The sequence below is a fragment of the Mustelus asterias genome, chromosome 12, assembly GCF_964213995.1.
Source record: "Mustelus asterias chromosome 12, sMusAst1.hap1.1, whole genome shotgun sequence".
Classification (NCBI taxonomy): domain Eukaryota; kingdom Metazoa; phylum Chordata; class Chondrichthyes; order Carcharhiniformes; family Triakidae; genus Mustelus; species Mustelus asterias.
In genome coordinates this window covers 66,467,499-66,488,937 of record NC_135812.1, presented here as the reverse complement: position 1 = coordinate 66,488,937, position 21,439 = coordinate 66,467,499, and the positions used below count along the sequence as shown (strand labels likewise).

General features: G+C 39.8%; 2 protein-coding genes across 46 annotated transcripts in view; one reads left to right on the top strand and one right to left on the bottom strand.

Annotated features, from left to right (window-relative positions):
* Positions 1-21,439, top strand: part of gas7b (growth arrest-specific 7b) — a 718,490-nt gene that overhangs the window by 161,179 nt on the left and 535,872 nt on the right. The window lies entirely within an intron of this gene.
* LOC144501536 (myosin-4-like) lies at positions 55-20,773 on the bottom strand. The gene is made up of 41 exons (XM_078225357.1): positions 20,755-20,773; positions 20,417-20,476; positions 18,510-18,725; positions 18,275-18,418; positions 17,432-17,588; positions 17,272-17,299; positions 17,045-17,150; positions 16,855-16,947; positions 16,622-16,685; positions 16,423-16,521; positions 15,975-16,078; positions 15,482-15,620; positions 13,095-13,213; positions 12,838-12,987; positions 12,558-12,728; positions 12,155-12,455; positions 11,980-12,050; positions 11,725-11,812; positions 11,426-11,543; positions 11,195-11,318; positions 10,794-10,930; positions 10,400-10,655; positions 10,066-10,308; positions 9,772-9,948; positions 9,537-9,682; positions 8,401-8,491; positions 7,903-8,292; positions 7,674-7,800; positions 7,464-7,582; positions 6,964-7,160; positions 6,691-6,874; positions 5,378-5,543; positions 5,030-5,154; positions 3,962-4,270; positions 3,516-3,719; positions 3,014-3,139; positions 2,710-2,880; positions 2,460-2,564; positions 2,254-2,349; positions 356-490; positions 55-185 (listed from the first exon to the last, which is right to left on the bottom strand). Exons 3-41 carry the CDS (start codon positions 18,711-18,713, stop codon positions 168-170), a joined length of 5,802 nt encoding a protein of 1,933 aa, XP_078081483.1. The 5' UTR covers positions 18,714-18,725; positions 20,417-20,476; positions 20,755-20,773; the 3' UTR covers positions 55-167.

The following is a 21,439-nucleotide window of genomic DNA, read 5'->3' as shown; positions in this document are numbered from 1 at the left end:
TTTTATTCCTAGAATGATTATCAAGACAGCTAACAGATAAAGATGACAAAGAAAGATTTTTCATAGATGCGCTTTTATTTCTACTGACAGAGCTATCTTTATAAAACTATGTTACAAAGGAACACACATTTTGTGGATTTCTTCTTTGGACCATTTCAAATTGTCATCTACTCTTCAGCGGAGGACTAATGGGCAAAAAGAAATTGCAAATGGTTAAATCAATATCATGTAAAGATTGCTTTTAAAATATTATTTATATTCTGACAAATAATAGAAATCTTTACCAACACTTTTGGTCAATGTTTCTTAAGCTTCACTATTTATTCAGTTTTGAAATCATTTACATCCAGCATACCTTTATACTTATGTCACGGCTTTTACTTCTCAATTTGTTGACTTGAGATTCTGCAATGTCAGCACGTTCCTCAGCTTCCTCCAGTTCATGCTGCACCTTCCTAAACTTGGACAGGTGAATGTTGGCCTGTTCCTCCTAAAGGGGTTGGAGTAGAAGAAATGATTAGGTTGCAGGTTAGAATATTGACCGTAGGAGAATGTAGCTGTTCCCTTGAATAATAAAAGAGTGAAACTTTCACACAGGTTTTGACAAATGTGTTTGGAGGGAGGGGTGACTATCAGTTCTCATGCTGTGATCCACACAATTTAATATCTACAATACAACTCTTCACAAGCTGCACCATCTTTACTTCTTTGTGAGATAAGACTGAATAATGAATTAGCTTATCACATTGTTCTTTTATATCTGTGACTTGATTTTGAATCCAGCCTAAATTGGATGGAAGACTTGAGACATAATGTGGTCTAATTTATGTGCCAAAATGGTGCAAAACAACATATTCATTAACAAAATAGGTGTAGCTTCATAAATGTTTTTACAAATTCCATAAGAACAGCATTTGGAGTCTGGATCATATAAAAAATAATCCTGAAATTCAAAAGAGTTAGATATGAATCAGGAAATCATAATTAATTCTCCTGGGGAAAATGTTAGAGGGTATTATACAATGCAGTCCCAAAAAACAATAAATCAGACCAAATCATTTCTAGAATTGTTTGAAACGATAGCAAATGAAGATTATCCATTGGATTTGAGGAACCATGTATAATTTTTAAAACACCAGGGCCAAGGAAACAGCATATATCCTTGGAAGCAGGGAATTGAATGAAAATAAAATGAAGAACTCTGTCACATATGATTTCTCATCTGAATGCCATGTTCAGATTTCCTCTGGTCACAATATTCTTAAATTATGTTGCAGTTATATGACAAATATAAAAGGTGATTAAATGTAATCGTGTACATCCAGACCAATTAATTGGAATATGCAATGGTGTCCAGATTTTAATATAGAAAGGGTATAAAATGAAAGGTGAAAAATTTCAGATTAATGACAGTTCACTGTAATCTTCCCCTGCTCTGGCTCATGTTGTTAACAAAGAAGAAAAAAATCTGAGATAATTCTCAAAGCACTCGAATATAAGAAAGTTAATTGTAACTATTTATTGATGGTGAACCCAGGGGGAGACGATGGCAAAGTGGTATTGTCACTGGACTAGTAATCCAGAGATCCAGGACAGGTGATGAAATTTGAATTCAATGAACATCTGGAATTTTAAAAGTTTAGTAATGGCCATTGTTGACTTATAGAAAAGAACCTTCTGGTTCACTGATGGCCTTTCGGAAAGGAACTCTGCCATCCTTAACTGGTCTTGCCTACAAATGGTAAAATCCACAGCAATATGGTTGACTGGCAAGCCACTCAGTTGAAGGACAATTAGGAATGGGCAATAAATGCTGGCCCAGCCAATCACACCAACATCCCATCAGTAATAATAAAAATTAATAAATGTACTGAGTGTATTTTTGGGGTACCTGATTTCCAGAAAGTTTTGATGAATTTGACGATTCATTTGATAATGACAGCAATGATTCTGTACCATAGTTCTGGATTTGGATTCACGTTAATGTGAATTGAAGTTTACAATGCTAAATATGTTCTTATTGAACAGGATACATTAATCAATGAAATGAGGTGGTGTTAAACCTAATGACCCACTATGATTTATGTATGATCAGATTTTTGATATTCCTGACTTGCCTTTAATGTGGATTGCACGAGTATTTGATGAACTTTACACTATAGGGAAAAACTCAAATATTTGAAATCTAAATTTTAGCTTTATGAAATAATTCTCAGAAAACATTTTGAAGGAACTACTGTCCTCGGTACTTACAGTCTCCTCGCATTGCCTCTTGTAAGCCTTAACTTTCAGTTGCAGTTTATCAACTAAGTCCTGCAGTCTCAGAACATTTTTCCTGTCTTCCTCAGACTGTAAATGATGCAAAAGAGGCAGCAGTTACATTGATACTTTGTAAAAGTAATGATTACCACCAGTTCCCACAATGATGTTCCCATGCCAAATAACCAGCTCATAAATACCTGATAAGTCAGTTCCTTGACTCTTCTTTCATATTTGCGAACACCTTTGACAGCATCAGCACATCGTTTCTGCTCAGCTTCCAGCTCATTTTCCAGCTCACGCACCTAAACCAGTCACCAAATGGCATTAATTTACATTTGTGCAAGATACGCACTGCTGCAAAATTATGAATCTTGTTTTATAGCCAAAACTTCATTATATTCACAAGCCTTAGCAAGCAGCACATGATAACACAGTTATGCCACTTACCCTAGCCTCCAGTTTCTGGAGTTGTTTCTTTCCTCCTTTCATTGCCAGTTGCTCAGCCTCATCCAGACGATGCTGAAGGTCCTTCACTGTCTGCTCAAGGTTCTTCTTCATTCGTTCAAGGTGAGCACTGGTATCTTGTTCCTTCTTCAGCTCTTCAGCCATCATGGCAGCCTTATAACAGTGAGGTAATGGAGAAAATCATTATTCAAGCTCAAACTTGAAATAGTATGAACAAAGTAATTGAGTGTGACAAATCACCATTTGTGAAAATGTGAACATATAATTAAGTTAACTTGTGGCTTACATCTGTGATAGCCTTCTTTGCTTTATCTTCAGCATTCCTCGATTCCTGAATTGTTTCCTCCATTTCAGTTTGGAGATGATTCAGATCAGCATCCAGCTTCTTCTTGGTGTTGATGAGACTTGTGTTCTGCAGGAGACATCATTTTGTAATAACATGTTTTGTAGGAATTGTAAACTGTAACCACAAATAGGCTCAAGCCTTGTTTATAAGCACCATGACTGAACAAATGGAAATTCAATTTACAATTTATTGTGGGATTTCCAGAAATTGGGAATTGAGGCAGTGAAAGGGTGGCATATGCTGCAGCCTCCTGTCACTGATGTTCCTTCAAACCAAACAGTTAATCTGGTTCCAGGTGGGAAATGCATCTAACACTATTAATGAGTTTCTGCCATTCATTCCAACAAAATCACCTCACGCAGGCCATGCCAGCTTCCTTGGTGATCTGAGGCCTCAGCCACACTCTTCCCAAGTTCAAATTGTCATCAATGTCTGTACAAACCTGTGAGTGCAGCAGCTGTACTCTCTCAGTGACATCAACAAGCTCTTGTTCAGCAATTTTGCGAGATCTATCTGTCTGTTCCAGTGCTGCTCTCATTTCTTCAATCTCAGCCTGCTGCAAACCACTTCTGCGCTCAACCATGGCCAATTGCTCCTTCAAGTCTTCCTGGCTTCTGACAGCATCATCCAGATGTAACTGGGTATCCTATTTAGATGGCAGAAATATGTTGAAAGCAGATATTGCAGTGAACCATAGTATTTATATTATATTAACAAAAATTCAAATGATTTTTTGAATAAAATCTTGAGTAGTTTGACAATTCTAAAACTGCTAGTTGGCTCATGGAAACATGTATTATATTTACTTTATTGGTTGAAGGTTGCACAGAATTTAGGAGTATATTAAATTTAACAATAAATCAAAGAGAAATGTCCTATTAAACAAACCTTTAGTTGACCCTGCAGGTTTCTGAGATGTTTCTGAGCTTCGGAAGCCTGACGGTTCGCATGTCCCAACTGAATCTCCATTTCATTCAGATCACCCTCCATTTTCTTTTTGATTCTTAGAGCATCATTTCTGCTCCTGATTTCTGCGTCCAAGGCACTTTGCATTGTTTCTACAACCCTCTGGTGGTTCCTCTTCAGTTGGTCAATCTCCTCATCTTTCTCTGCAATTTTCCTATCAATTTCAGATTTGATTTGGTTCATTTCTAGCTGAAGACGGAGGATCTTGCTCTCTTCATGTTCCAGAGAAGCCTATAATTTTTCAAAATTTCACGTTACAGTCATAAAAGTTGCTTGTACTCTCTGTGATCCTAGTGTGCACTAAATTCATCTATCCTTACATTGTTGGAACATAAAACTACAGGAAAGGAAGTAAGTCATTTAGCCACTTGAGCATGTTCTGCCATTCAATGAGATTATGACTGATCTGTGACTTAACTCCATATATCTGCCTTTGCCTCATACCCCAGAGAACATTTAGTTCACAAAATATCTATCTATCGATTTCTGATTTAAAATTAAAAATTGATCAAGCATCAATTGTCATATGCAGAAGAGATTTCCAAACTTTTTCACCCATTTGTTTGTCGATGTTACTTGATTGACTATTGAAGAAAGCTGGCTATACTTAAAGTTGGTAAACTACTAGGACCAGATTAGATGCATTCCAGGGCACAAAGCAAAAAAGGGTTGAAAGTATGCAACCGCTGGCAATAATCTTCCAATCCACCTTAGATACGGAGGATTGAAGATTTGCAAATTATAATGACAAAATGTATTGTTTAAAAAGTGATGCATGGAAACCCCAGAGTCTACAGGCCAATTAGTTTAACCTCGGTGATGCAAAGTTTTTTAAAAATTGTAATCTATCACAAAATTAATAGTCAGTTGAGCAAATATGGACTAATTAACAAATCATAGAATCCCCACAGTGCAGAATGAGGCATACTATTATTCTAAACTTCAATTTCTATTGTATAAAGACTAAAATAAAACAATTATTAGTTTTACCTCTGCTTCCTCTAGAGCTGCTTGAATTTCACTCTTCTCCTGCTCAGCTGTCTTCTTTGCCTTTTCTAGTTCATGGAGGGCCTTGCTGCTTTCAGCTAGATGCTCAGTCAGATCAGAGATCTCCTCTAGTTCGTGCAAAAAGTTTTAAATTATAACTATTTTGTGGTGATGAAACTAAGATTACCAGACCAATATATGGTTATAATCATGATGTGAGACTGATTTAATTATGCAAAGCGCACTAGGCAAGAATAGCATTTTACTGTAGATTTTAACAGCAATGTAAATGTACATTTATTAATATTAACATTCTTAAATGCTTAAAATAATAAGAGGTATAAAACTTACGCTGCAGATTCTTGTTTTCTCGTTTAAGAGTTTCAAGTTGTTCCAGAGACTCTTCATATGCATTCTTCATCTTGAAGAGCTCAGTGCTCACACTGCGAGACTCCTTCTGAGCTGCTTCCAGTTCAGCCTGGCTTTCCTCATATTTCTGTTTCCAGTCTGCCAGGATCTGTGGCGGACAATTGCAAAACGTACAAGTGAAATGGGAGAATGCGATTCTATCCCAATGCTGACATGAGATGATAGCTGGGGAGTATTGAGGACAGACTGGAACTAAACTTTGGAATGAAACTCATTTTATGCCTGTTGCAAGAGAACTTGATGCATGCACAACGGTCTGCTTCTGTAAGAATATGGGCAACATTTACAAAAAAGATTTTGTCATCATAGCTTGAAAACGAGAATCCGGTGTTTTGGGCGAGTGCAGCAATTCAATCTATCGCAGTCTGTTAATTGTTTTGACAACTGGAAGCTTTGCACTGCTAAGGGGACGGAGCCCAAGTATGCCGGTGAAGACACTGCACAGGGCGCCCCGAGCTCCTACTGAACCAGGAGACCTCCTCCCACCCACACCCACAGACATCAGACCCCCACCCCCATCATCAGTGGTATTGTCAACCCCCTACCCCCACAGCGCAGGTCGCCGGCATCAGGACTCTTCCGATGAGTCCCTGGAGGACTCCCAACATGTCACCTCCATTGCGACCTCCTCCGCAGCCCACCCTTGGCCTGCGTGTAAGCCCCATCATTGTGCTATCTTTCCAGCTTACCCCATTGATCAACCAACGTGGTGAGCTGGTAAGATAGCACCCTATATTTTATTAGGCAGAGCAGGGGATGGTATTAGCTTTATTATTATTATCTAAAAAGGTTCAGGACTAAATTTTAAAATGTCCAGGAAATTCAGTGCACAGTGAGTATATTTAAAATTTGTTTATAAAAAATAGAGAAGTTAATATTTCAGCCCCTCAACTTTGATCTGCTGTCTTATTAGATCATGTACCTCAGGTCATATATCTCCTTCCCTACAAATACCTAATAAATTTACCCAACAAAAATCTATCGATTTTAGGCTTCATCATTTTGATTTGGACAACATTCACAGCATTTTGTGGGAAAGCGAATTGCACTCCAACTGTTGTGAAATTTAAATGTTATTGGATGGTTTTCTGAAGAGCACAGTCCATTCAAAAATTCAGTCTAATCCTATGTTAAACCTGTATCTATCTATAGCTGAATTTACTTAACATTAATGTGAAACTGCTGTTATATATAGAATGATAGAAAATGAGAAACAATAATAAACAAACTCTTACCTTGTCAAAGTTCTTCTGTTTCTTGTCAAGAGCTGCTGCTGCTGAGTTTGCCCTCTCCACATCTATCATTAGATCCTCCACTTCATTTTGCAATCTCTGTTTTGTCTTTTCCAGTGAAGCACATTTGGAGTTCACAGCCTCAATGTGCTCTTCTGCATCCTGCAAACGCTGAGCAAGCTTTTTCCTAAAATGTGCAAAAGCAAAGATGTTCTAATAACATCATCTTAAACAGCATTTTGTAGGAAACCAAATTCTCATTTCATTCTAACATACTTGGCCTCCTCCAGTTCCTCTGTGCGCTGAATTGCATCAGTTTCATATTTTGTTCTCCACTGAGCAACTTCGCTGTTGGCCTTGGACATGCCACGTTGGAGCTCGGCCTTTGCCTCCTGTTCCTCTTCATATTGCTCACGGAGCAAATCACAGTCATGGCGGGCTGATTGCAGGGCATGTGCCAAGGCACCCTTAGCCTGAAATTGGTGATAGCATAATAGTTAATATATCTGTGATTATTACTGTGTTAATAAATCTTGATTCCTAGAATCCCCACAGTGCAGGAGGCCACTCGGCCCATCGAGACTGCACTAATTCTCTGACAGAGTGTCTTACCCAGGACTATTCACTCCTTTAATAGTAGTATCTGAGGTCAATTACTAGACAATCAAATCACATCAATCAAATCTTAAAATGTTGCAAACTGGACAATTTAAATTGAATATATAATGTTTTGTTATAAAGCTTATATGAATTAGTTACATAAATTATTCTGGTACCTTTGTTTCCTCCTCCAGCTGTCTCTTGAGCTCCTCAGTCTGCTGAGTATATGCTTGTTTGCCTCTTGTTAGTTGAGATACCAAGGCTTCTTTCTCCTCCAACTGGCGATTCAGTTCACCTGCAAATCAGAAGTGATTCCAAGCAAAAAAATGAACAACTTTATATTTTCTAGACACCAAAAAATAAATGCTTATGCAACTGATAAATACCATTTTCTGTTCCAAGACGTGCTTTGTGAGTTGACAAATCGTTGATCAAACGCTGATGCTCATCATGTTTGGTCTTCAGTTCACTGACCTGGTCCTCAAGAGTCCGGGCCACTTTCTCAAGGTTTGCCTAAAGCCAATATGCAGAATTGTCAAATGGTGTGAAAATAAACAGACAATTATTTAGCACATTTATAGGAAAGAGAAGGTTTAGTAACATTTGGAACCATACCTTGTTTTTAGACACAGATTCCATGTTGCTGGCAAGATCATCAATTTCCATTTTCAACTCACTCTTTTCTTTCTCCAGTTTCTGTTTGACACGTTGCAGGTTGTCGATTTGTTCCCCAAGTTCTGCAACACTATCAGCCTGCTTCTTGCGAAGAGCAGCAGCCGTGGCTTCATGCTGTAGGGTGGACTCTTCCAGATCGCGGCGCATCTTCTGAAATTCTGCTTCTCGTTTCTTGTTCATTTCAATCTGTGCTGCAGTGGCACCGCCAGCTTCTTCTAGACGTTCACTGATCTCTTCAAGTTCCCGAGCAAGATCAGCTCTCTGTTTTTCAGTCTTGGCACGAGTGGCACGTTCAGCTTCAATTTCTTCTTCAAGCTCTTCAATACGAGCCTTAAGATGAATATGTATTGATTTATAATTTTAGAACAAGTAACATCAGTTCATGCACATCACCTTTACAAAGGATGGATCACTAATGTTATTGAACATTTAAATCACCTGTAATTCTTTAATCTTTTTCTGCAGTTGTGAAGCCAAAGCCTGCTCATCTTCAACTTTGCTTTGAAGTTGGCTGATCTCAAATTCCTTCCTTTAATGGTAAGAGTGAAAAATTCAACGAAATCACTTAGTAAGGAAATTACTGTATTATTCTCATCCCTACTGTGCAGGAGGAGGCCAGTTGGCCAATTGCATCTGCACCGACTCTCTGAAAGAGCATCTTACCCAGGCAACCCCAATAGCACTATCCCCATAACTCCATGCATTTACCATGGCAAATCCACCTATATCTAACCTCCACTCCTTTGGACACTAAGGGGCAATTTAGCATGGCCAATCCACCTAACCTACATATATTTGGACTGTGGGAGGAAACTGGAGCAACCAGAGGACACCATGCAGACACAGGGAGAACAAGCACACAGCGTCACCAAAGATGGAATCGAACCCGGGTCCCTGGCACTGTGAGACAGCAGTGCCAACCACTGTGCCACCCATTCTTAATGAACTCATAGCAGGATGGCACAGTGGCACATTGGTTAGCACTGCTATCTCACAGCACCAGGGACCTGGGTTCAATTCTGGCCTTGGGTGACTGTGTGGAGCTTGTGCGTTCTTCCCGTGTGTGCGTGGGTTTTGTCCCACAATCCAAAAATATGCAGGTTGGGTGGATTAGCTATGCTAAATTGCCCCTTATGTGTCCCAAGATGTGTTGATTAGGGGGATTAGTGGGGCAAATACATGGGGCTATGGATATAGGGCCTGGGTGGGATGCTCTGATGGAATGTCAGAACAGACACGATGGCCAAATGGCCTCCTGCATTGTTGGGATTCTTTGATAGTATGAAATCTGTTTTTACTGACATGCTGAAACGATGGATTATTTTAAATGCAACCTTAATTCTTGAGTTAACATCTTACTCCCAATGAGGAGTCCTCTTTTCTGAACAGTGACTCTTGATTACATACACTAGATCAGTGACTAATCATGCAATAACTAATGTTTCAGAAGGTCATGCTAATTACTGAAAATTCCCTGTCTGAAGTCTCAATATCTCCAATAATCTAATCAATAGGACAGATTGGTTAAGAATTTCAGCAAAGGAAATTGCACAAAAACTAAGATAAATATTTACTTTTTCAACTTTTCATCCAGTTGCTGCTTATCATTTTCCAAATCCATTATGGTTTCCTGTGACAGCTTCAAGTCACCTTCAAGCTTTCTCTTAGCACGTTCAAGATCCATGCGAAGTTTCTTCTCCTGCTCCAGAGAACCTTCAAGCTTTAAAGGAAAAACACATATTGTAAACATTTGCTTCAAAGGGGATTATGTCAAGTCCACTTGATCCAACTGTGTTTAAGAAGACTTACATCATCAACTTGTTGCTCCAGCTTAGTCTTTGTTTTGGTCAGAGTGTTGACTTTGTCTTCCTCTGCCTGAAGATCATCTAAGGTCTGCTGATGGGCCTCTTGGAGGGCTTTCTTTTCCTTAGTTACTTTCGCAATGCTTTCATCAAGAGTAGCCATCTCTTCAGTGAGGTTTTTCACCTGTATTCATCAAAATTCAAGTGCACAGAATAATTTTATAAAGTGTAATCAACAGATATGAGCATTCTGCAGTGAGTTACAGATCTACTATACATTTTAAAGACCGCCTCTTCATACCTTGTTCTCTGTTGCATGTTTTTCTTTTTCAACTTTGGCTAAAGTGAGCTCCAAATCATCAATATCTTTCTTCAATTCTGAACACTCATCCTCCAGTTTCCTCTTCTTAGCTGTAAGTTCAGCATTTATCTCTTCTTCATCTTCCAATCTTTCATTAGCTTCTTTCACTTTTGCTTCCAGTTGAATTTTATTCTTAATCAATCCCTCGCATCTTTCTTCTGCATCTGCCAGAGTTTCACCTTCCTGCAGAAAAAGGACACCATGAATTACTCCCGGTTCTATTTTTTACAAGTTGTCTGCAGAAGTTACTTAGTAAGACTTTGAATATTGATACCGCTTGGACTTGGAGTTGCAGATCATTCTTTTCCTGAACAAGAGCCACCATTTTCTCTTCTAATTCCTTCCTTCGTGCTTCAGATTTGGCAAGTGCCTCCTTAGTCTTCGCAAACTCATCTTTCATATTTGCCATTTCCTTCTCAGTTTCTGCACTCTTCAGAAGAGGTTTGATCTTGAAATACAATTGCATCCATGGCCAGTGTTTGACATTTGTGAATGCACGGATGTTGTACTGTAGAGTATACAGTGCTTCCCTGAAGAATACAGTTAGACAGAGGAACACGGTGCATAACCATCCTTCTACAGCTTTTGTATCAGAAGAAACTCCACAATTATATAAAATATTTTTTACTGACAAATTTACTTTTTTGATCACATGTGATGATGTTTACCTCCTTTCCATCATTCTGGTAAATTCAACCCGCATTAAGAATCCACGGCACATAGCTTGTGTGCGGGTAACGAGTTGCGCCAACTTTTCATCTCTCATCTCTTCAAGTGTACCCAAGAGACCAGCCTTGAAGAACACCTTTAATAATGAACACAAATTTTTAATTTTCAACATGTCAAATAAGTTACTACTTCTTGGATTGCATATTGGACACTGGAAAATAATTTACTCTTCCATTTCCATTTTTTGCCAGTGTGTTGTCCTATCTCATATACTTGTGCACACTGCGGAGAGAGATGATTCTAAAACTAAATTGAAAACTGAGTTTCCCTTGGGGGACATTGTTCAGTTTCATTAGCCCATAATTTCATACTGATAAAGTTAAGATTGAATTAATCTTACCTTAGTGTGTCCAAATTTGTACTGTGTATGATCTACATCAATGGATCCGAGCAGTTTTTCAGAAGCTTTCTTGCTGTCAATGAACTGGCCTTCAGGAATGGCGCTTGCATTAAGAACCCTGTATCTGTTATAATAAAGATGTCTGTATGTTAGTTTCCCTCCTATTTGAAACAAATTTACTCATCATTTTGATGCGATAAAAACTGATGTAGAGTTTTTGAGATTACTTACCTTTGCTTGAAGTCACCATAGACGATCCTGCTTGGGAATCCCTTTCTGCAGATTCTGATACCCTCCAGCACACCATTGCACCTCAGCTGGTGTATGACAAGGTGGTTCTCCATAGCACCTGATGGATGTAGCATAATAATTATCAACAGGATAAGAAGGTTGAGTCTTTTCATGAACTCTGTCCATTTCAAAAACAGGTGTTCACAAACATTACAAATTTTACAGGTAATTTATCTTCTCCAAAAGAAAATAAAATATTATTTCACATAGTATAGCTTGTGGCAGGGAGTCAGACTTGCCTGGTGTCTTTGTCTCATTGGGAATTATACAACGCACAAAATGTGGGTGTGTAGTTCTTAAGTTAGTCATCAGCTTGCCCAAGTTTTCCTATGTGGTGAATAAGAAAGTAATTTGATGTCCAGTTTTGTCCCATGATATTTGTGATAATAATACAAGACCAACCAATTTGTTAATCAATATTTTCCCAGCTGACTCAAATTTACTAAAACTTGGGTTTGCTACATGTTGTAAATATATATGTCAGAGAAACTCACCCTAAACAGAGCAGATACTGTCTGGAAGGAAGAACCCTTCTTTTTGCCACCTTTCTTTGCAGCGGCTTCAGCTACAACAAAGCAACGAATTAGTTTATTCTAAACTGATTGGGAAATGGGAGAACACAATGTTAACAAAAAGCAATATCAATATTTGAGTGTCTTAGAAATTTACCTTCAGCGGTTACAGCGTAGAGTTGAGCCAATAGTTTCACTGATGATTTCTGGAATAGCCCAATTACAGTTTCATTCAGGGGGTCCTTGTTCTTGTCCAGCCAGCCAGTAACGTTGTAGTCCACAGTGCCAGCATAATGGACCAGTGAGAAGTGAGCTTCAGCCTTTCCTTTGGCAGGCTTGGGTTTCTGGAAGTTGTTTGACTTACCAAGATGCTGATCATACAGCTTATTCTTGAAGGTAGTATCTGAGGCCTTGGGGAACATGCACTCCTCTTCTAGGATTGAGAAGATACCCATGGGCTGGAGCAATGATAAAGACAGTTAACACTGAGATACTTAATAATATAGGGTCCACATAAATGTATTTCAGTTCTAATTAATGTCTTGCATGGTATCACTGACCTTTTCAATGAGTTCAATGCAAGCAGCCAGATCCATTCCAAAGTCAATGAATTCCCATTCAATTCCTTCCTTCTTGTACTCTTCTTGTTCCAGAACAAACATGTGGTGGTTGAAGAACTGCTGCAGTTTCTCATTGGTGAAGTTGATACATAACTGTTCCAAGCTGTTGTACTAAATATACAGAGCAAATTAATGTCTCATTTAAGTGTTGGATTGTGCTTTTTAGTGCAGTAAAGTTTCAGTAATTTATTTTGTTGATATTTATGTTTCTGATTCTTACATCAAAAATTTCGAACCCAGCAATATCCAGCACACCAATGAAGAACTGTCTGGCCTGTTTGGTGTCCAATTGCTGATTGATACGGATAACCATCCACAAGAACATTTTCTCAAAAATAGATTTGGCAAGGGCACCAACTGAGTTGTAGACCTGAAAGAATACAATACTCATGTTAGTCAAAAACCTAAAGTAAGCCAAAAGTAAATGTATTAAAGGTTTACATAGATGTTACTTTACTAAAATTCTTCAAAGTTTACCTGCTGAACAGTTTGACCTTTGGTCACAAATTCATTGCCAACCTTCACTCTTGGATAACATAAAGCCTTCAGCAAATCTGCAGAGTTGAGTCCAGTCAGGTAAGCAACCTTGTCGGCATCTAATAAAATAGAAATGACAATCCAGTATATTTGTGTATAACATCTAATTTTATATTTGGAATGCGATAATGGAATAAACACTGAGAAGTAACATTTTCTTATGCTTAGTTAAGATGCCTTACATCGGTGCTGGGATGTCTTGTGGTGCAGTGCTGGTGTCCCTGCCTCTAAGTCAAAGCTCTGGGTTCAATCCCCACTGCAGGACTTGATGGCTGAGGAAAGTTCATGCATAATATGGACATACAGGTCAAATGTCAACCTGCATATCCTTTCAACACACGCTACTGGCAGGCAGTAAGAATGGGAGAGATTCCTGGTTAACCTTGTGATGGAAGGAATACTATCACTATGGAAAGCTCCTGACTGCACCATGCGTGTAAAATGCATGTTGCCATAGAAACCCTGAGTGAGTAGTGGTACACCACTAGTGACCGTAAATCAACATGCATGTATTTTCCGTCACAAATTTTCAAAACAGTATTGAAGACAAAACAGATATCAAATTGATAAATGCAAAGTTTTGTTCCTGTATCAAATAGGGAACGTTATATCATCTCTTTCATTGATGCAATTTTAGCTCAGTTGGCTAGCTGACTAGATTGTGATGCAGAATAATGTCTTCAGCGTGGGTTCAATTTCCATACTGGTTGTGATAGTTCATGGAGGCCTGTTTTCTCACCATACCAGTTCAAGCTGTTTATAACCAATAGTCTCTCTCTCTGTATTGGAGAGGGAGATACCTATGGTCTGTTGTGGACTATGCCTAATTGCTTTGATGGATCGGATAAAATGAGAGTACTTGCACATGTTTATATCACAGAATATCACACTTTACACCAGAAGGTTACTTTTTAATTGCAACCAGTTACGTTTCTTGTTATGCAGAGTAATTATGATGTAACATTCGTTGTATTAGGTGTATCCTGAGAAGGATTCCTCTGCCATTTTTCAGGGATTGCTGACCTGATTCACCCCTGTTTTCCAATGGAACCTACTGTTTTTTTTTCTTGTTACCCAAGTATTAGGCAGAAGATTATTAGATTACTAGCTGTGAACAAAAAAAAGGTGTTTGTTGGGAGAAATCCTAAACCATAGTGCTCAGTTTTCCTACACACAGACACAGATAAGTACACAAACACATGTAAGTGCAGAAACATACACACACACAGGTGAACGCGTGCACACACACAGGTTTGAAAAAAGCAAAGTCTCAAAGCCTTCAGTTTGCAGAAACAACAGATTTACCAGTTGGTAATGTTCAGCATATCTGGATGAAATAACTGATTAAAGGACAGTGTTCTCTATCTCTGCAATCTAACTGACTGAAGGGATCATGATACTAACCATAGGTATATAGGCACTGGACTAATAAAGGAGATGCAGATAATTCCTTCCACATTTAAGAATGGCCCAGACTTTACAGTGATAATGGCAGCAAGGCTGTCAGTGTTCACCATTATTGCCCCACTGAAACTGACAGACACTTTAGGAGTCTACACATGCACAGAATAATGTGGAAAACCAGAAGTTACTGTCAGTCATTCAAGATTTCCCCAGAGTCTGTGACATTGAGTTCCCCAATCTGCTACCAAGGGAATTGAACTAATGAGCATTTCCTCTCTTATACTGTTAGTTTCTCTCAAAATCCCTGAAAAAAGTATAGCTTGTTGGATGACATGTAACTGGGCTTTTAATTGTGTGTTAAATTCATAATTACTGTTAAACAGCCTCACTGGTCCTGGAAGATTACTTTCATACTTGTTCAATGTCAGATTTCATATATAACAATATATAAGAGGATAAATACTTCCACATTTTACAAATACAAATAGGCTCTTTTTAAAGCATGATTACATGATATTTTAGCTTCTGTCTTTCTGCAATCCTAATCATTAATTTCACTATTTGGAGATATAAACATAAAAATAAGAGATAAAGTTTTTCTAACTTCCTGGTTATTGGCTGGAAGAACACTTCAGTGTAATTGGTTGATTTTCCTGCTTGGTGAACTCACTGCTACTGCACACCTTGAAATGACCTTAATTTGGCAGCAGATTGTCAGGAAGGGGAGGTCCATGCCACAGACATCACAAGAGCTTTCTTTGAGGTCAGCAGCGCAAAACTGGCCCAGCATTTTTCTAAAATGTTAAAATAACGCCTGTATTGTATGAGATTATAAATTGAAATACACTATGTCTCAGAATATTCTTCTGAATGTCCAGACTTTAGTAAATACTGTAGTGATGTGAGATGTACGAAACTGTTACCTTCTGTGCCTTCTGGCTCGGCCTGCTCCTCACGTTGTTTTTGCTTGAATTTCATGTTCCCAAAGTGCATTACTGCACCAGTGAGTTTGTAGATGCCCCATTTCTCATCACCGGTGAAGCCCAGGATGTCGATGGCAGTCTTTAAACCCAAACAATAGATTCAAAATCCAACAAAAATAAATTACTTGTTATAACTGGAAACAGTTTCAAACGGTTTGAAATCTTTCATCTACTTAATTATGGATAAAAAGAAATTTACTTTAAAATATCATTCTGCCATATTATACCTCAAAACAGTCTACATTTTCATTTCATTTCTGATAAACATTGCTTGATTTTATCCTGTCGGTGTATATTGCATATCATTTTCATTCTAGACGTGTTTTGTACTAGTAAAAGAGGGATTGGCGCTGACTGCCTGAATTTTTAAATACTTTAGGAGGCATGAGTCAGGATAAGAAAATACAACTGAAGATGCACGGCTGATACTCACATCAGTCGCCACCAATTCTTCCGTATCGTCGATACTAGTAACGGAAATCTCACCCTGGCTGACGAAGTGATAATCATAGGGGTTGGTGGTAATGAGACAACTCTCTGCAGAAAGCAAAACAAATGTTTTGTCGAAGGAATTGTGATGAAGGGAATGAAAGTTGTGTTTCACCCAATTTTATAGTCAGGCTTTCCCTCTTCCATTCAGACAACCTGTCAAATTCAGTTTCAATTCGCCATTTGACTGGTATTCATTTTACTGACAAACTAATGATTGGATTTATAATATGAATATCAGATAAAGTTGACAAATAACATCATTAATTAGAGAATACACCAGATTTTACTTCAAATGAGCTTAAGGTATATTTATCGTGTTAGAACTAATCATTTCAACCTGGCAAAGAACAGAAATAAAGGGAGCAACTTGCCAAAACTTCCATTCTTACCAACAATTTCTGGTTTGTGATTGGTCATCATCTGATAGAAAATGTGGTAACTCCTTTCCGCTTTTAGCTGGAATGTTACTCTGGATTTTTCCAGTAGATCTGGAGAGAATGTACACACACAAATATAGATCCACTGAAGAACCCGTATGTTGAAAATTTGATTGGCTGATATTTGCAAATAAAATTCAGCAGAACTTACAGGTTTCAATATCAGCAGAAGACAGTTTCCCAGTGGTGCCAAAATGAATTCTGATGAATTTACCCTGGAATGTAAAGATAATTTAAATCAGAGATTTCAAGCATAATTTCACAACAGGTGCACAATTGAGTTTGTATTGAATCATCCATTGTGTTACACTTTGTTGCTAATAAGTGTCGCGCACACTCGGGGCTTTGCTTTATGCAACTGCAGGAAATGTGCAGGAAACTTACGAAGCGAGATGAGTTGTCATTCCTCACGGTCTTGGCATTACCAAAGGCTTCCAGCAGTGGGTTGGCCTGGATGATTTGATCCTCCAGGGAGCCCTGTAAAAATATCAGGAATTGGAGCATTTACCGAGTCAAGAAATGAATTAAAGCCAAACAATTAAAATGACGAATTTTACACCATCAATGTTTTTACCTTCCCGGAAGTCTCTTTCTTCTTGGCGTCCCCTGCCGTTGCAACTGATGCAAAGTACTGGATGACACGTTTCGTGTTCACAGTCTTTCCGGCACCAGATTCTCCGCTGGACGGGGCAAGAGTAGAAAATGAAGAAATCGTGAATTACCAGAGGCGATTAAAAATACTGGAGTGAATTCCAATTGCATTAACAACTCTGCTGAATATGTTAAAGCAGCAACACTTACGTGATCAAAATGGACTGGTTTTCACGATCTGCAAATAAAACGAACATGAGATTAAAGTTTAGATAACTGAGTTTCGCCGAAATTTATTCCGATTTTCAACGAGGATGAAAATAATTCCCCGCTGAACACCCAACACAACGAATTAAAAAAACATACTCACCAGTCAACATGAACTGATAGGCGTTGTCAGAGATGGAGAAGATGTGTGGAGGAGCCTCTTGTCGCTTCTTGCCTCTATAACCGGTCACCACCTCCGGATTGTACACTGGCAACCACTTGTAGGGGTTCACCGTGACACAGAACAACCCGGAGTAGGTCTACAGTAAGAGAAAAGGTGCCTTATAAAGGAAGGGCCGCTGATTTGTTCAATGATACGTTTCATTTTGGAATTGAAAAGGGGCTGCAAGACTAAGGAGACCTGGGGATTCTCATCGACAAACACTTGGAGGTGACAGGATAAATTAATAATCTGTTCTCCTTGGCTTTAGACCTCAAGAGCAAGGACATTACGCTAACCCTTGTCTAAATCTCTGATTGGACCTCAGTTGGAGTATTGCGTGGATTCACTTTCTGGAGGATGTCAAGTGGATTCAGAGGCGATTATGGATGAGTGACTTCAACTGTGGGAATAAGATGGGATTTTTGTTCCCATTATAGCGAAGAAGGTTAAATGTAGATTCAACAGAAACATTCAAAATTACAAAGGATTTGATGAAGTTAAACCATTTCTGCTGGCAGGAGGGCGGAGGACCAGAATTAGCCATAGGACCGACCGGAGGGTAGGTGGGATTTATTTTATGCACAGGGTGTTATTGGGATCTGTACTGTGCTGTCTGAAACATTGATCAGATTCAATTTAAAAAGAAAATGTGCACTCGGAATAGAAACAAATGTGCAGGTGTGCTAGGAAAGAGTGAGGAGAGTGCCACTAATTGGATTGCCCTTAAACGAAATGCACTTCCGCGCTGTATGATTCTCTGGTCTGAAGCTCCCCTGTACTTACGTAGATCATCCAGGCTGCATAACGCTCTTTGAGGTTATACAACACAGATGCTTCATTCAAGTGGGTCAACATGGCCATGTCCTCGATTTTATCGAATTTCGGAGGGTTCATGGGGTAGACTTCGTCTTCTTTAACAGTTACCGTCTGAAAAAAAAGTCCAATGTTATATAAAGAGTCTTGTGAAGACAGGAAAGCGTTTCAGGATAATTGACTTATTTTCAATTTTTCAACTGACTTGCTTGTCCAGGAGTGTCTCCACGGTGACTTTACCACCCTCTTTGCTCTTGATTGTACCTTTCACATACAATTCTTTCTTTTCGATCACATAGCAGGCTGATTTAGCATCGAATGGCATGTTCTGAGCTTCCAATCGCTCCTTATCGGGTTTACGGAGGAAAATCGCCGCCTCTCCAAACACTGCCATTTCCGCATCTCCCATGGCTGCAGTTTACTGTCCAAACACAAATGGTGCATGTCTGTAAATGTTACCAATCCAATCTCCAACCGCTAAAATGTCCTCCGGAAAATTAGAATTTCCGGACATAATGACCTCGCACACATTCAGTCCATTCCTATCATTTTGTGCCCGTGTGAATTCGGATTAACGCTCTGAGTGTGAATGTAGGACCTTCATTTCACTGCGTTCAGCAATTCCTGCTCCTGACGGCTACTCTGCAACACAAAGTTGGTTTAGTGGTCTAAGGGCTGCCAGAGTTGTAGTGTGACATCTTCTAAGTTGTATAAAATACATCTCCCCAGTCTGATTGACGGATTGATTGTATGTCAAACCTCGCATCTTTGCCCGTGCTTAAATGAGCTGAACTAGGTTAAAAGAGTCCATTTGCCACATTCCTATCGAAACGTCAACTCCTCGCTCCCTCTCTCTACAGATGCTGCCAGACCTGCTGGTGTTTTTTCCAGCATTTTCTGTTTTTATTTTGGATTTCCAACGTCCACAGGATTTTGTCTTTAAAGTTTATTTATTAGTGTCACAAGTAGACTTACATTAACACTGCAATGAAGTTACTGTGAAAATCCACTAGTCGCCACACTCCAACGCCTGTTTGGGTACACTGAGGGAGAATTTAGCATGGCCAATGTGCCTAACCAGCACGTCTTTTGGACTGTGGGAGGAAACCGGAGCACCCGGAGCAAACCCATGCAGACACGGGGAGAACATGCAAACTCCACACAGGCAGTGACCCAAGCTGGGAATCGAACCTGGGTCCCTGGTGCAGATTTTTACGGCCAGGATCTACCTGCACTCAGCTGACTCTCTGGAAAAAGTTCCGTTTTGTGATTTATAAATTGTCATTGTAATATGACAATAACCTTCGTCGTCGTCGTTCCCCCCTTCCCCCTTCGTCGTCGTCGTTCCCCCCTTTCCCCTTTCGTCATTGTCATTTCCCCCTTCGTCGTCATCGTCGTTCCCCCCCTTCCCCCTTCGTTGTCGTCGTTCCCCCCTTTCCCCTTTCGTCGTCGTCATTTCCCCCTTCGTCGTCATCGTCGTTCCCCCCCCTTCCCCCTTCGTCGTCGTCGTTTTCCCCTTTCGTCGTCGTCATTTCCCCCTTCGTCGTCATCGTCGTTCCCCCCCTTCCCCCTTCGTCGTCGTCATTCCCCCCCCAACCCAACCAGCCTCCTGCATTGTAACCATGGGTGGATTCCACAGGTGAGCCCTTCACCCCTACCGATCCCTTTTCTGCTGTTAACATCCAATCACAGAATTGTTACAGCGCAAACGGCAGCCATTCAGGCCGTTGCACCTGCACCGGCTCTCCCAAATGAGCAATTGACTTTTGTGCCACTGTCCCGCCTTCTTATGCAATAACATCGTACCTCCTAGCTTCATATCAGGAGTGCATTCAGGCACGTCTGCCTACGTGACTGCAATGGAAAGAAAATACAAATGCATACTAATCTGGCCGTAAAAATCTGCACCAGGGACCCAGGTTCGATTCCCAGCTTGGGTCACTGCCTGTGTGGAGTTTGCATGTTCTCCCCGTGTCTAATGTATGCATTGCAGACTCAAATCTGCGTGAGTAACCCAAGTGAAATGTCAACTGTACTGAAGTGGGGGCATCATAAATCCCTGGCAAAGTTCTACAGTGTTAGTTTGAGTTTAGTGACATTGTGGCCGCATACCTTGGTTATCTCCACACACCAACAGAAGGGAAATAAAGAACGACTTCAGCAACGGCTGCTCTGCAAAAGGAATAATTGGAAAACATTAGCCTGATATTTCATTCAACACATTGATTATCTGTAACCCACTGAAATAGTTCTGCTCGTCATTTTTCAACTCGTAACCCGATTTTTTCGCATTACACTCTGCACTGACATCACAGCAAGCGTTTGACAAAGTGTCGAGACTCGGGGGATAATGTGTTTAACAGCATGACTATGGCGGAGCTCAAAAATACTGGCGACAGCATCTTTGTTAATGAGAAAAGCAGCAGCAGCAGCATCATTGGAGTACGTACGGGTGAAGCTGAGAGGGTGGGTGATGGGTGACTTCCCCCGCTGCATCTTTATAGACAACCTCATTCTGCTGGCGCAGCAGAGCAAGCCTCTATATTTGGCCTACAAAGGACTTGACCGCCTCCCCCCCCCCCCCCCCCACGACCTGCTTACCCCATCAAAATAAAACTCTCGCTTTCTCGTCCGAGGCTATTTTTAAGGACGGGACGTCAGTCTGCCCATATGGAAAAAAAATGTCCTGGCGTTCTTCCAGCCAGTAAACATCTGAAAAAGTATTAGAAAGTTAAGACTGCGTTTTTAACTGAGCGTAAATGTCTTTATTAAGAATCCTTCGGTAACCTGTTTTGAGTTCATTGCTTAGGCAAAATACAAAGTGGTCACATTGGCTGAGACGCCTCATTTTCAGCGGCGTTTAAAGTGACCCAATTTGTCGCATGAGTTAAGATGCTTCTCCACTTCTAGTTGAGTCTCATTATTTTCCACATCTTTCCGTCCAGGGACATTTCAGTTTACAGTTCAGCAGGTTCCTGAATCTGATCTTTTAGCCATCGAAACCTTCAGATAACTGGGACTTTTCGGTTAATTCACTTTACTGGAAGAGTAATGGTACCCCCCACCCCACCACTACTGGTATATATTTTAAAAAGACTTGCGAGTATATTCCGTCAATTTCGCTTGTAATTTTGA